The sequence below is a fragment of the Impatiens glandulifera genome, chromosome 1 (genome assembly GCF_907164915.1).
Source record: "Impatiens glandulifera chromosome 1, dImpGla2.1, whole genome shotgun sequence".
In the NCBI taxonomy this organism is placed as follows: Eukaryota; Viridiplantae; Streptophyta; class Magnoliopsida; order Ericales; family Balsaminaceae; genus Impatiens; species Impatiens glandulifera.
This window is the reverse complement of record NC_061862.1, coordinates 108,270,045-108,284,991: the sequence shown is the minus strand read 5'-3', so window position 1 is coordinate 108,284,991 and position 14,947 is coordinate 108,270,045. Positions and strand designations below refer to the sequence as shown.

The window sequence follows — 14,947 nt, the reverse complement described above, 5'->3', positions numbered from 1 at the left end:
ATAACTAATTTCACTTATATTTATTTTTCTTATAACTAGGAAAAGTTTCCACCTCAAGATACTGTCAATATTAAAAAATGGTAGAGAATCTTGGATTTACCAATGTTTACTTTGAACCCCCAAGCATGCTTTGAAAAGAACAAGACACTTTCTCTATTGATTATAAAAAAATGAGTGGTTGATGTATAAAAGTAATCGGGTTGTTCCTTTTTTATATATAAAATCACTTATTCATATAAGCTTTAATGTTCTACAAGATAAAGTTTTAATTAATGTTGTTGAAAGTTTTCCAATGTCCAAAACTTTTAATTGTTAAATTCAAATATTCATTTAAAATAAGTACCCTGAAAAATATAACAAATATATTAAAGATAAGGTTTCACCTAATCACTAAAAATTATCATCTTTATTTGTTTATTAAAATGCCCTAAAATAATAATAATAAATAATCTAAAAAAAAGTAGTTGTGGTCCTCCCAATAAAAGATTTTGTAAAGGATAGCTAGTAAAAGATAAAGATGAACTCTATTGCATAATACTAAAAAACAATAATCTTTATATCTTCATGAAGTAGATAACCATGACTTTGGTCTTTTTATTTTAAAAAATTGTATAGGATATATTCAATTTATAATTTGAATGTAATTTTCAGAAATTATTTGTATTGTCCATATAAACAAAACAAAAAATGATGTTAATAAATTATTTTGTTAACCTTTATAAGAAGTCAATTCACTAAAATAGCAAGGGTAAAATAGCAAGGGTAATAGTGATGTGAAATTTTACGAGTTTAATTTTAACTTAAAATACCTTCGGGTATTCAAATTTAGGTTGATAATTCAGGTTGAGTTCGAATTAGTGGATTCGGGTTGACAGGTTAACGAGTTGAACGGTATTAATCTGAACCTGATTTGTTTAGTCATTCGGATCAAAATCTCTAACCCAAACTTAATTTATTTATTTGTAATTGACCTGAATTCGACTTGATTGATCTGACTTGACTTAAACCCAAACCAATTTAACCTTATTTAATTAATATTGTATCTCTATTTCATATTAAAATGAGATCAACACAAAATAAAAATAAAGCTAAATCACCTATCTAGAAAATCTTAAAAAAATATTAAGTGAGTATGAAATGACAAACACAAATATTTACCCAAAAAAATTATAAACTGGTTGAAAAGTTTACTTTGAGTCATTTAAAAAAAAATAGGACAAAGAATTAAGTACGTAACCCACAAACACATTTAATTAGGCGTAAAACTTGTCGTCTGACTTGTTCAAACCAAAGAACTTAGGGTTAGTATCCATTTCTTACTGCCGCTAGGCTTTAATAACTTTGAGCCATTTAAGGTCGACCCAATTTTGATCTTTTTATTAATCATATTAAACATGTCGACCCAATTTTAATCTTTTTATTTATCATATTAAACATGTCGACCTGATTTTGCTCCGAACCAAAAAATACCTGACTCTAACATGATTTTTTCGTTTTCGAATCGTATTTTTATGTCGGGTCAGAAATTGCCGACCCAAGTGTCTTACTAAACAAAAATTACCAAAAATAACACCATTCAAACAAGATCCAATTGTGATGATGGTCCTCACGGACCACAATAGAGTGGGGTGGGGTTTTCGTGATAAAAGAGAATAAAAGGAGGGAGGGTATTCTCATAAAATCAACTTTTTCAATTCAATCAAATCCTCCCTCCTAAGCAAACCTGCCACATTTAGCTGTCCCATTCTTCTTCTTCTTCCTTTGCAATTTCACTGAATTACATACATACAAACAATCAATCAATCAATTGATTCAGAACCACTGATGAACTTTTGAATTCTATCGCTTTATGATTTTGATTAGAAGAACACCAAACTCAGATATGTATGGCGTTGGTTGTTCCCAGACAATTTTAAGAGATTCGAGTCACCAGTTCTCTGCCGCTTTCACTAAAAATGGAGATTCATCTAATCGTCATCAGGATCAACCTAGCTCCGGATTAATGCGGTATCGATCGGCTCCAAGCTCGTTCTTCGCAAGCCTCCTTGACAGCAGCGGCGGAGTCGAAGCTTGCTGCGAGGATTTTCTAAACTCAAATGAATCCGACGATGCCATGTTTACCGGATTCATGGTTACGGATTCCTCTGCGTCAGTCTCAGACTCACTGAAGTTGCAGTTTCCTGTTGATGTGAAGAACGAGACGGCGATTTCCAAACCGCCATTACCGCTTCAGAATGGATACTCTAAGATAGGATCGAGGAAGACGACTAGTCGACAGAATTCAGGAAATTCTACTATAAGCAAGGTGAAATCGAATCTCGTGAGACAGAGCAGTTCTCCGGCGGGGATTTTCTCGAATCTCTCCGTTGAGAATGGTAATTATTGCTTTTCCTACATGATTAAAACTTGAAGTGAAATGAATTAGTTCTCTACGTTTAGAAATCTGACTTCTAGGGCAGGAAGAAAGAACATACGAGGGAAAAGGAAAGTTGTGTTTAAATGTATGAATTACCCTAATCTTAGGGTTTGCATTGAAAGTCAAATCTCCCCTTGAAACCCTAATCTGTTTGAATACAGGATTTGCTTTGATGAAGGATATGAGAAGCACTAGCTTCTCCTCAGGGCTATCATCTTCCTCCAGATTCATGCCTCAGATTGCTGAAAATGGAAATGAAGACTCATGCCCTAGTATTACAGAGAATGAACAAATGGGAAATGATGATCATGATAAGAACAGTTATTACATACCTGGACGACTCGATGATGCTTGGGATAACTCAACAACTAGCTTAACCGGGATAAAAAGAAGCAGAGATGATGATCTTGAAAAATTCTCGGGTTCCTATTCACCACTAAATCAGGTATATGCTACACAATGTCTGTGTTTCTTGACTCAATTAAATTGAATCATTTTGAACAACAAACATCTTCTGACATGATTGTCATTCTTCATAATTTCTGCACTTGGAAGTTTGATTCTTCAACCACATTGATTGAAGTCTTCTTCAAGGAAGAGAACCTAATCTAAAAAAGAAAATTGATGTTTCCTTTTAAGGTAATTAGAATTTCCTTTCTTTTTTCTAGCATGATGATGAAGCAAGAAAATACTCTACTAGTTTGACTCATCATTTGAGCTTGCCCAAAACTTATGCGGAAATGGCAGTTGTTGAGAAGTTCTTACATTTCCAGCACGATTCTGTCCCATGTAAGATCCGAGCCAAACGTGGCTGTGCCACCCATCCTAGAAGCATTGCCGAGAGGGTATGAAAACCATCTAATTTCATCAATTACTATAGATTAATGATAAAGAATGAGTAAGTCCATTTGCCATGTCAGCAAAAGATGTTGATGTGGCAGCCTGACTGGGATGATGACACATCATAGTCTCTTGCTGACATGGCAGGTATTAAAATTGTTTTGAAGTTTGTTTTGGGATTATGTTTGTTCTTCAGATGAGAAGAACAAGAATTAGTGAAAGAATGAGGAAATTGCAGGAATTGTTTCCAAATATGGATAAGGTAGTTAATTTTGTCTTAGGTTTCTTGGTTTAATCAAAGGAGCTAACTGTTTTTCTGTTTTTTTCGGCAAATTTTGTAGCAAACCAACACAGCAGATATGCTAGAATTAGCGGTTGGATATATTAAAGACCTTCAGAAGCAAGTTCAGGTAATACCCGAAAGAAATCATTTGGAAACACTAAATTTCTGTGACTAATGTACATTGTTCGAGACTTCATGACCGGATCATTTTCAAAAATACTAAATTTATGAACATTATCTCCGACTAAGATGCGTGTTGTTTGCAGACTCTGACGGAGATTCGGGAAAGATGCTCGTGTTGTGTTGGCGAGAAATCGGTGTATAACTAAAAGATATGTCTTATAATTGAAAGAACCAAATCCAATGGTAATTGAAAGATGGTCCAATATGATGCATGTGGTCCTAAATGTAATAAAGATGATGTAGTCTTCACTTTTGTTTTTATTCTTCTTCTTCCCATGTAGGGCTTATAATAATAATAATAATAATAATAATCCACTAGGGGTTTGAAGGGTGAGTTAGTTTTGGGGTACAATCGGGAAGATTTTAAAATTTTGAAAAAAAATTGGACAAAGTTTGGATAGGTAAAATAGTAGATTCATTTTTATCTTGTGAGTGTAACTAATATTTTTTTACAAGAATCTTTCAATTTATTGAATTATTTTTACATTTTAATTTAGATGAATTTGTGACTGAGTTATTGATAAAAATCAGTTTTAAAATAGAGTAGGGTTGGATATATTGATGATCATTTTAGAAGTAATTATATTAATACAAGTATTTTAATAAAATAATAATAAAATAAAGTGATAAGTAATGGGAATATTTTTTGCAGAATAATATAATTTAGATATGTTACAAACTTAAAGAAAAAGTGGAAATATTACTTATCAAAATTTCCTTACATTAATAAATTTAACCGATAATTTTTTTTTGATTCAAATATATTTGATAAGGTCAAAAACCATTATAACTTTTGAAGATTTATATGAAACTAAAAAATCGTTTTAGTCATCAACTCGTTTTATATATTTTTTTAAAATTTTGATCGAACAAATGGGATTCCCTAAACGAACAAAAAAAAAAAAAAATTTAATTTAGTAGTTATATTTTTTCTTTTTATTACATAAATTTGTATTATTTTAACTGTTATTATAGTTTAGTTGTTTAAATTTTAACACAATAATTTAGAAATCAAATTTGTTGGTGTTATATTTTTTTTTCTTTTTATTTTTATGGTCTATTTTCCTTGTCTCTCATGGCTAATGATCCCATAGTTTTCATGTCGTTACTGCCTCTAAGCACTGTGTCGTTCCGGGAAGATTGTTGAGCTAAGGACATATAAATAATAATGCTTAATTTCAAAAGTATCCGGATTGTCGGGTCGAGAGCTGTGGTTAATTTGGATATATACGTGAGAGTAAATGAATACTTGGTTCGGATTGTGGGTTGACCTGCTCATAAACTTAAAACGGTTAAAAATAAAATAAAAAATGTTATATGTATGTTTCGAATTTTCAACTTAACAAAACAAATACAACTTTTAACCAAGTGTGATTGAGATGTGGTTTCACTAGTAATAAAAGACCTTATAGCGATTGGTAAATCAATCGCTTTAACTTCCAAACCAATCGTTATTAACTTCCAAACCAATCGCTATAGGCCTATAGCGATTGGTCATATACCAATCGCTCTCAATCGGCAGAAGTCTTCTAGCAATTGCTTTAATTGGCAACGACAATTGGTAGATAACCAATCGTTATAGCCTATAGGACTATAACCAATCACCACTACTTAATAACGATTGGTTAACCAATCGCCACTTTCATTAGAATTTTTTTTTTTATTATTAAAATTTTGTTCTTTTAGCAAGAAAGTCTTTAACATTCTGCATCCTTCAACGTAATTGAAAAAATCTATCAATTCCATATATAAATCCAACAAATAAACTAAAAAGGATTCACTAGTACAAAATGTTTGATACACGAAAACAATAAATAAAGTTGTTTTTTAAAAATAACAAACCATTTGGAGAATGAGAGGTCTTCTAGTGCCCATTTCCACTTCACGCGAATTCATCAATATCGTTCTCATTAACTATCTTCCTGGTTTGATTTAGACCATGCTAAGCACAATAAAACCCACATTTCACATAATCTACCAGAACAAACTTAAGCTGAACTCATCTGAACGCATTCAACAATCGAAAGTAGTTTGATACACATTTGAAAAGCTAGAGTAAGCAAGTGATGCTGTCTATGTAATAAGTTGTTTTTTAAGTAACTTCTGAATAAGAGTTGGGAGCACATAGAAAGAAAACATAACTCCTAATTATTTCCATGGAAACTCTGTTCATAAAGTCCATATACAAACAATGATTAAAAAAATACAGTAATTGTAATGATCCACACAATTAACAAGAATGTGCACATCGTATGCCTACCTAAACCTAACAGTGAATACTCAAGATAAAAGTGAACAAAATAACCGTCACCAATTATCTCATAACTATATTCAACATGTCTCCTATAACAAAAAGTCTAAGTTCCCTCGTGAACTTCTAAACATGGTATGAAAATCAAAATAAGTGGTCAGTACTTGTGAGAGCTAAAGCATTTGAAGCAGACGATGTTAGCTGAGGTTCCTCTGACTTAGCTTGATCTGCATATTATCAGTATGATATTTAAGATAACACCAGTATGGCTCGCGATAACTATAGATCTGAAAATGAATTTGTATGTATACTTGATTGAAGGCGATAACTATAGATCTGATGATGAATAAGATAGGTGAAGAATCATCTGTAACCTCGAGAGACTTACGTTCGTTCATTACAGGAACCTACAAGAAGCGTATATGGATTGGAGGCTGAGAAGAGGTAGTTTCTACGTGGAATGAGCTATACTTCCTACCGTTCATGCGAACGGAGAGAGAAAACCCTAGAACGAACTAGGAGGATCTAGATCTCCTGTTCATATATATCAAAACATATTTAAAACATATTCAAAACAATCCAAGACTTAACATTTATAATCAGAACGATTAATTATAAAAAACAGATCTGCATAATATTAACCATCGTAGACAAAGATCCGAGTGATAAACACATAATAGAATCCCAAATCTAGAACTATTCAGGTAAAAAACACATTTGATGGACACGAATCTATAAAAAATAGGTCGAATCAATAGATATAACGATAAAGAAGAGAACATCTACGAAATGAAGAAAGAAATACCAGATTCTTGAGAAAAAAAGCTTGAAGGTAATAGAGAAATGTACAGATCCTTAGACACGGGTTTGGACGAATCATTTCAGATCGATTTCTCTGAAACCCTCCTGAGTAGTTTATGAATGAAACCTAAGGGGATTGAAACACTACAAGAGAGTGGAAATAGTGATAATAAAAATTTACTGGATTGTACAATAACTAAATAAAGCAGAAAAAACATGGTAATAGTTATTGGTTTTAAAATTGTTAAAAAAATATGAATCAAATATTTGATTGACCAAAGTGTGAGTTCAAGATGTTAAATATTAAAAAATACGAATCAAATATTTGATTGACCAAAGTGAAAGTGTAAGGTCATGAGATTAGAGATTCATTCGGAAAAAATATGTGATGAGATATGTGAGAAAATAAGTTGTTTTAAAATGTGTAATGAGAGCGTTCTATTTTTTATTTTAATATAGTATTCGTGATTTATTAAGAATTTTAAACATTGAATACATATTATTATTATTATTTTTATTAAATTTATTTTATTTATATTTTTATCCGTGTACATCGCACAAGAATATTTCTAGTAATTTTATAATTTTGTGTATGTATATATATATTTTGTAAATTAGATTTTGAATAATTATATAAATTATTTAATGGGGTCTAATATTACTTATTGTTATATACTTATTTGAAAAAATAAAAATATTAAAAAAAATCAATTAACCAATTCATTTAAGTTTCTTAAATAATCAAAATCATTATAAATATAAAAATCAAATGAATTGGTTAGTTGAATTTTTAAATATTTTTACTTTTTTAAATAAGTATATAATAATAAGTAATATTACACCCCAGTAGATAATTTATATAATTATTCAAAATCTAACTTACAAAATATATATGCATACATAAAAATTTTTCAACAATCATAAGTGGTCTAGCAGTTAAAGTGTTAATATTTCACACTAAAGATAAAAGTTCAAATCTCTCTAAAATAAGTAATTATTATATGTGAGTGCGCGAACATTGGTAAAAGCAGAAACGGGTTCATCCATAGAAGAAATATCGGCTTGAGTAACACAAATATTGGTGATTAAAAACCTAAGGGTTTATGCCTAAAGGTCTAATCGAATGTTTAAGAATGCACCCTTGAATTTGGTTATTAAATAATCAAAATCATTATAGATATAAAAAATATAAAAACTTAAATGAATTGGTTAGATGATTTTTTTTAATATTCTTATTTTTTCAAATAAGTATATAATAATAAGTAATATTAGACTCAGTAGAACTTTATATTTAATTGGTAATTTGATCCAAAATTCAATGTTTGAATATTTGTTTTATAGAAACTACTTTTATTTCCATCTAATAAATGTTTTCAATTTACATGATTTTGGGTAGGATTAAAAAAATAATAAAACAATTTTAAATAAAACGAGTGGATAAATGTAAGTTTTGTCATATTTTTTTAATAATTAGATAAAAAAATATATTGAGTTAAATTATCAATTCAAAACAATTTAAAATAAAACGGGTGGAGAAATGTAAATTTTGTCATATTTTTTAATAATTAGATAAAAAAATATTGAATTAAATTATAATGTCACATTTCTAACATAATGTTTTTTCTTAGTTTTTATATTATTTTTCGTGCAAATGCACGGGCTATATTCTAGTAAATATAAAGCCACTAGCAAAAACAAATGTCATACTCACACATAAATATGTCTATGGACAAAATTTTTTAATGCCATACAAAGATAGAACATAATAGGTTATTTATTGGAATGAATTACTCTAACAATGTTTATGCAAATTAAAACATTAATAGAAAATAAATAAGAAAAAAAAGGCACAAAATGAGTATAATCTAACTTCACTAAGTCTTATATAAAATATGTTTTCCTCTGTGGAATTTTATTTTATTTTTAGATTTCTTGAAATAGAAATAAGTTATTAACCCATTAAGAATAGAAATGAGTGCAATTTTAGGAATAAATAATTAATGTCAAAGAGGTGATATGAAAACTAACAATATTCAAAAAATTCAAAAGTTCAAATTTACGAAAACAAATGATAAATCATATAAAAAATAAGGATAAAAGAATAGGGTTAAGGGAATTATGTGCATACAGATTTGTGCAAGCAAGGCCCATGCGCTTTGAGTTGGGCCGAATTAGGATCACACTCTTACTGGAAAAGAAAACCCTAAAAATACCTTTAAATATGTGTTTTGGTAATGCTAAACTCAAATAAGCATATTTGTCTACACGCCGCCTATCTCTCTAGCAACTCCTATTTTGAGAAGGATCTTCTTGAGGCCAAGTTATAGTTTTCTATTGTCGTGCTAGATTATTATGTTATTTGTTTGAGAACAATGTAATGTTCATTTTTTTTCTAAGTTTTTTTAATTGTTTGAGAAACTAAATCGTGTTATTGGTTTTTCGTTGTAAATGAATTGCAAAACGAAGATCCAACACGAAACGATATTCCACGTCTAGAGATCTATTATTCACTTCTATTGTTCACTACATTAGTAGATGTATTGGATTAGACGTCTTTTTCGGCTTGTTTCATCCGCAGTTATTTCCTGTTTGATAGTACATTCAATTGGACTATCATTTTATTCTTAAGATTATGAGGGTTCACATGGACACATAAGTATCATTATTTCGATGCTTAGTTTAAGACGTGGTCAGTTTGTGAGTTGTTCGGGAAAATGTCTTCTCCTTGAGAAACTACTTTATGTGAGAATACACATCCATGACTACATCAAAGGATAAAAATTGTGTAAAATAATATATTTGTAATCTAGGTATAATTAATGTTATACCATGTATGTCTAAGATGGCATATATTGGTAAAATTAATTAATTATTGCCTAATTAAAATATATAGTTATTTTTTTTTATCATAGTACAAATTCTAAGGACTAATTAATATAATTATGTTTATTGTTAAAATTAATTTTAACATTTGATTACATATATTATTTAGTAATTGAATATTAATTATTTTTATAATAAAAATTAAGTTTAATTAAAATGATTTATTTAAATATAAAATTTATGACTTATTTAGAGTTTTAGACATTTATAACAAGTATAAGAACATATTTGTGTAAAAACAAAAATAATATTTTATATTTTGTTTTTGGACCGAATAATAAATAAGTATATTAGGATTACGTCTTAAACTTATATTATATTAATCTCAATAGTTATCTATATAGAGTTGGAACATGTAAATAGACAATTCAGAAGAAAAAAATTATACAGATCCAGAATTTGGGATATTCAAAATTAAACAAATATTAAAAAAAAAACATCATTATGAATAGGTCTTCACTACATATCGGAGTGTGTTTTCACCCATACAATTTATTTCAATTTATCAACATATTTGATTAAGAATAGAGAAACTAAAGATTAAAAAGTTAAATTAAAGAATATAAAATCACATCATTTTCATCGACTTTAATAATAAAAGACTTATTAATCTTATAAATAAATGGTGATTATTTTTTTAGTGTCAAAATATGTGATTTTCAAAAAATAAATATCATGGGTTTCTAGACTTATTAAAAGACTTATTAATCTTATAAATAAATGGTGATTATTTTTTTAGTGTCAAAATATGTGATTTTCAAAAAATAAATATCATGGGTTTCTAGACTTAATATTTGAGTTAACAAAAAAAAAGTTGTTAAGTTGTCTTTAAGACAACTCTAAATCTAAAAGAGACGATAGAATATCTGAGTCATCATACATTAACTAATGCATCTAAATCATCTAACTAAGGCATTTGGGCCGTTTCAGCATTGACTAATGCATATAGGTCCTCTCTCGCATTAACTAATGTATCTAGGTTGTTTCAGTATTGACTAATGCATATGAGTCATCTTTGACATTGTGTAATACATATGGGCATTGACTAATGCATATGGGTCATCTAATATTGACTAATGCATCTAGGTAATATCGACATCTAGGTTATCTCTCATTGACTAATTCATCTAGGTAATTCGACATTGACTAATGACTAATGCATCTGATTCATTTGACATTGATGTATTGACTAATGCATGTGAGTCATCTCTAGTATTGAGTAATACATATGAGCATTGTCCAATGCATCTGAGCCATCTGATATTGACTAATGCATTTGGGCAATCTCAACAATTAGGTCATCTCACATTGACCAATGCATCTAAGTAATCTGCCATTGACTAATGCATCAGAGTCATTTGACATTGACTAATGCATCTATAAAGTTGTCTTAGGACAACTCTGGATCAAAGAAAGATGAGATATAATATCTAAGCATTGACTAATGCATCTAAGGGCATTTGAGAGAATTCAAGTCAAGATATATATTTTATTGACTAAACTTGAATTGTTTGTTACAACAAAAGAGAATAATGAATAAAAAAAATATATATATTTTAGAGTATAATCTTGATATAAGGAAATAAGATTAACACAAAAGCAAATTTGGTCTTTTGTCATGGTAATATAACTAGGAATATTGTGAAATTATTTTTGAGACTCTTTGTCAAGATATTTGTGTTGACCTAGTTGAAACTTATTAAATGTGTAGTTGGACATTTTAGAAAACAGAAGTTTTTCATTTAGAGCATCATTTCTAGTCCCAATTATGTATTTATTAAGGGTTTTGGGGACCGCGTGTTATATAAACTTGTGTCATAACCCTAGACTGTCATGATGTAATCTATGTTCTGATTTTCAATAATATTCTCTCTTTCTAGTAGACGTAACCAAGTTTTATCTTGGTGAACCACGTTAAATATTTGTATTTCTTTATTGTTTATGTCATATCTCATATTTCCGTTTCAACACTATCTTAGGAATGTGAGTTCTTACATAGAAATTATGAGAAAAATTATAATAAAAAATCTAGAATTGACAATTAGAAACATTTTTACAATAGTTGAAGGCATTACATTCGTTTAGATGCTTCCAATTAGTTTCTTCATGTAATCAAGGTACCCTTAAAGAAATCATTCTACGGCACAAATTTGAGTTTTATTTAACTTTCATTTCTTTGTGTTGGGCTTAAAGTCGATTTTCTTTACGGTTTTGAATTCTATGGTAATAGAGCGTTTCATTTCAAATTTGTTTTGAACTTAACTATGAACTCATGAGCTTTACGGTCGAGTAACTTGTTAGATTATGGTGACCTAAATGAGTTTTGATCAGGGTCTAGGCCTAGGCTCGTGGTGCAATTAATAAAATAAAACCCTAACTGTTTTATATTGTAAAATTATGTTAATATAAATATATGGTCTTATTTAGAGTTTTATTTACAACAAATACATAAAGAATATTTGTCTAGAAAAAATGGTATTAGTAAGGGCGAAAACCGTTACTGAAAGTATCGAACGCCGTTACTGAAACATAATTGTAACGGCAAATAAAACCGTTACCAATCGTTACTAAAAATTACATTACAGAAACTTCACAGGTATCAGTAACGGCGTTCGAAAACCGTTACTGATAGTTAAGGAACAACAGTAACGGTTCTAGCCGTCTAAAAACCGTCACAGAAACAACACAAGTATCTGTAACGGTTTTCAAAAACCGTTACTGATATCAAAGGTACAACAGTAACGGCTTTGGCCGGCTTAAAACCGTTACTGAAAGGCAGAAGTATCTGTAACGGTCTTCGAAAACCGTTACAGATACTTGTGTTGTTTCTGTGACGATTTTTTATTTGTTAAACCGTTATAGTCAGGTTTATAGTAACGGTTTTTTAATTTATTTAACCGTTACTAAACCATAATCGTATTTTTTTTACAAAATTTTACCTATATAAAACCACAATCATCAATAACCAAAAACCAAAAAGCACAATCATCAATAATCAAAAACCCAAAACTACAATCATTAATTCAAAACAATAATCATCCACAAACTACAATCCATCCACAAACTACTATAATCCATCCACAAACTACAATCCATCCACAAACTACAATATCATATCACAAATTCACAAAAACCATTAATTAACGTACTTCAAATAACATTTCAACTAACCAGAATTAAAGTGGGAAAGCGACGATCAAGTGGAAGGGGCATCATCTCTAAGTGGGAGGGGCATCATCTCTAGTGGGAGGGGCAGGTGAACATTGATCACCGGGAATCCTGGATAATAAGAAGTTCATCGTCGATCTTATCTCAAGCATCTCATCCCGCATTCTATCACGCTCTATAAGTGATTGTTGTCTCTCCCTTTGAGCTTCTTCACGTTCCTCTTGACGCTGCATCAATAATTTTTCGCGCTCCATTTCACGCTGCCTTTGTGCTTCCTCACGCTCCATCTGACGCTCGAGTAAGGCTTCTTCGCGCTCTCTCCGTGACTGAAGCTTCTCCGCTTCACGCTCCTCTCGCATCCTCTGCATCTCCTCAAGTAAAAGTTGATTTTGTTCACGGAAATTTTGCGTGTCACTGCGCGGTGTGCTAGAACCACCACGAGCATCAGCTCTAAAAGATCTAGGTGTGACACCGGAGCCCAAACCCATAACTCACCCATGTCCTTGAGACCTGAATGCGCACTCAGCCAACTGCAATTCATTTCTATTCGGGTCTTCTTCTATAGCAGTTCGCAAGGCAGTCTACAAACACAAATTACATTTGATTACATACATACATAAAATAAATAAAAGAAATAAAATTAATAAACACGACTTACTACTTTTTCTTGAATAATAGGGGGAACCTCCGGATTTGGATCTTGCAGAGTTGGTTTCTTTGTATGAGTGTGCAGAAATAATTCCGCAAAATTAGGCGACGTACCGGTAGTCTTCTCCTGTACAAATTTAATAATTAATAAAAACGTAATAACATTATAAACTTTGTTATTCAATGATAAAACGAACCATTTGCTTCTCCACTTGCGAAAATGAGATGCTGCCCGCATGATTCTTGTACACAACACGCGACCTATTTTGCGCATTCACAGTACTTGTTTTCTGCAAATAAGAAAACATTTGTGTTTAATGAATAATTAATGTAAGAACTCTTTATAAACACTTTAATTTACCTTGAATTCCGGAGTGAGAAAGCGACGATCAAGTAGATAATGCCAATCACTTATTTCGATCTCGGGAGGGGGATTTGCCCTAATCGCTTGCTCGTTACCTTCACGGGCTTTAATGTACATGGTGTTCCAATGAAATCTCCATCTATTCCATAATTTGTTGGTTTGAAATAAACCTTGTCTTCGATACATGTTGATGTCCTCCCCCACAACCACGAAAGGAATCTAAATAGTCAACATTAAAACGATTATAGATTGTGATGAATACATAATGGACTTAATAATATAAAAAGTTACCGTGATAGCCATCCATATATGATCTAGCTGTGTAGAGCTCAGGTCCGACCAACGCAAAGTCCTGTGAGGTAGTGCATTGGAGTCTCGAATGACACTCCCAATATGCCTCGACCAAGCTGTCCTATTCTCGCACATTGGTTTACCATCTACCGGGTTAAATAGAAGAGTCATCTTTTGCCCCGCTTGCAATCTACCAACTGCTTTATTTTTGTTCTTGCCCCGTCTCCTCCTCGAAATAGATCCTAAAGTTAAACAAAAAATTATATAGGATCATAATAACTCACTTAAGCAAACACAAGTACCTCCATCTTGCTCCTCAGACGGGAGTTGTGTCTCATCATCATCATCATCGAGGTTAGTGTTTGGTACACTATCAACATTCATCACATCATCAAGGTCCAAATCAATTTTCCCGATAGAGTTAAGTAATTGCAAAGGATCTTCTGAATGCTCCTCGGTCCTCTGTACAAGGTCGTTTAGCTGGCTGCTTAAACCCTTACCTTGCATTCTTTTAGGTTCCATGATAGTTGCAAATATTGAATGTAATGTTTATAAGAAAAATTTACAAGTAACCCCTCATAGAAAATAATTCAACCTTAATTAGAGTAACGGGGATTTATTGGTGTCACAATTTTCCATTCAAGCCTTGATGCCATATCTGTAGAGTAAAAGACTTGTTGTGCTTGGCTTGCCATTATGAATGGTTCATTTAATTGAGTCTGTAGAATCCTGTTGATATTTATACTAACATAACCATACTTATCAACTTTAATACCCCGATCTTTGTGATAAACATCAAACCATTTGCATTTGAAGAGA

General features: G+C 30.9%; 1 protein-coding gene across 1 annotated transcript; it reads left to right on the top strand.

The window, feature by feature from the left end:
• The first annotated feature begins 1,681 nt into the window (after positions 1–1,681).
• LOC124922792 (transcription factor bHLH130-like) lies at positions 1,682–4,034 on the top strand. Its single transcript, XM_047463500.1, has 6 exons — positions 1,682–2,375; positions 2,578–2,861; positions 3,085–3,261; positions 3,453–3,518; positions 3,598–3,666; positions 3,806–4,034. The coding sequence occupies exons 1-6, from the start codon at positions 1,850–1,852 to the stop codon at positions 3,866–3,868; spliced, it is 1,185 nt and encodes a 394-aa protein (XP_047319456.1). The 5' UTR covers positions 1,682–1,849; the 3' UTR covers positions 3,869–4,034.
• The last annotated feature ends 10,913 nt before the right edge of the window (positions 4,035–14,947 follow it).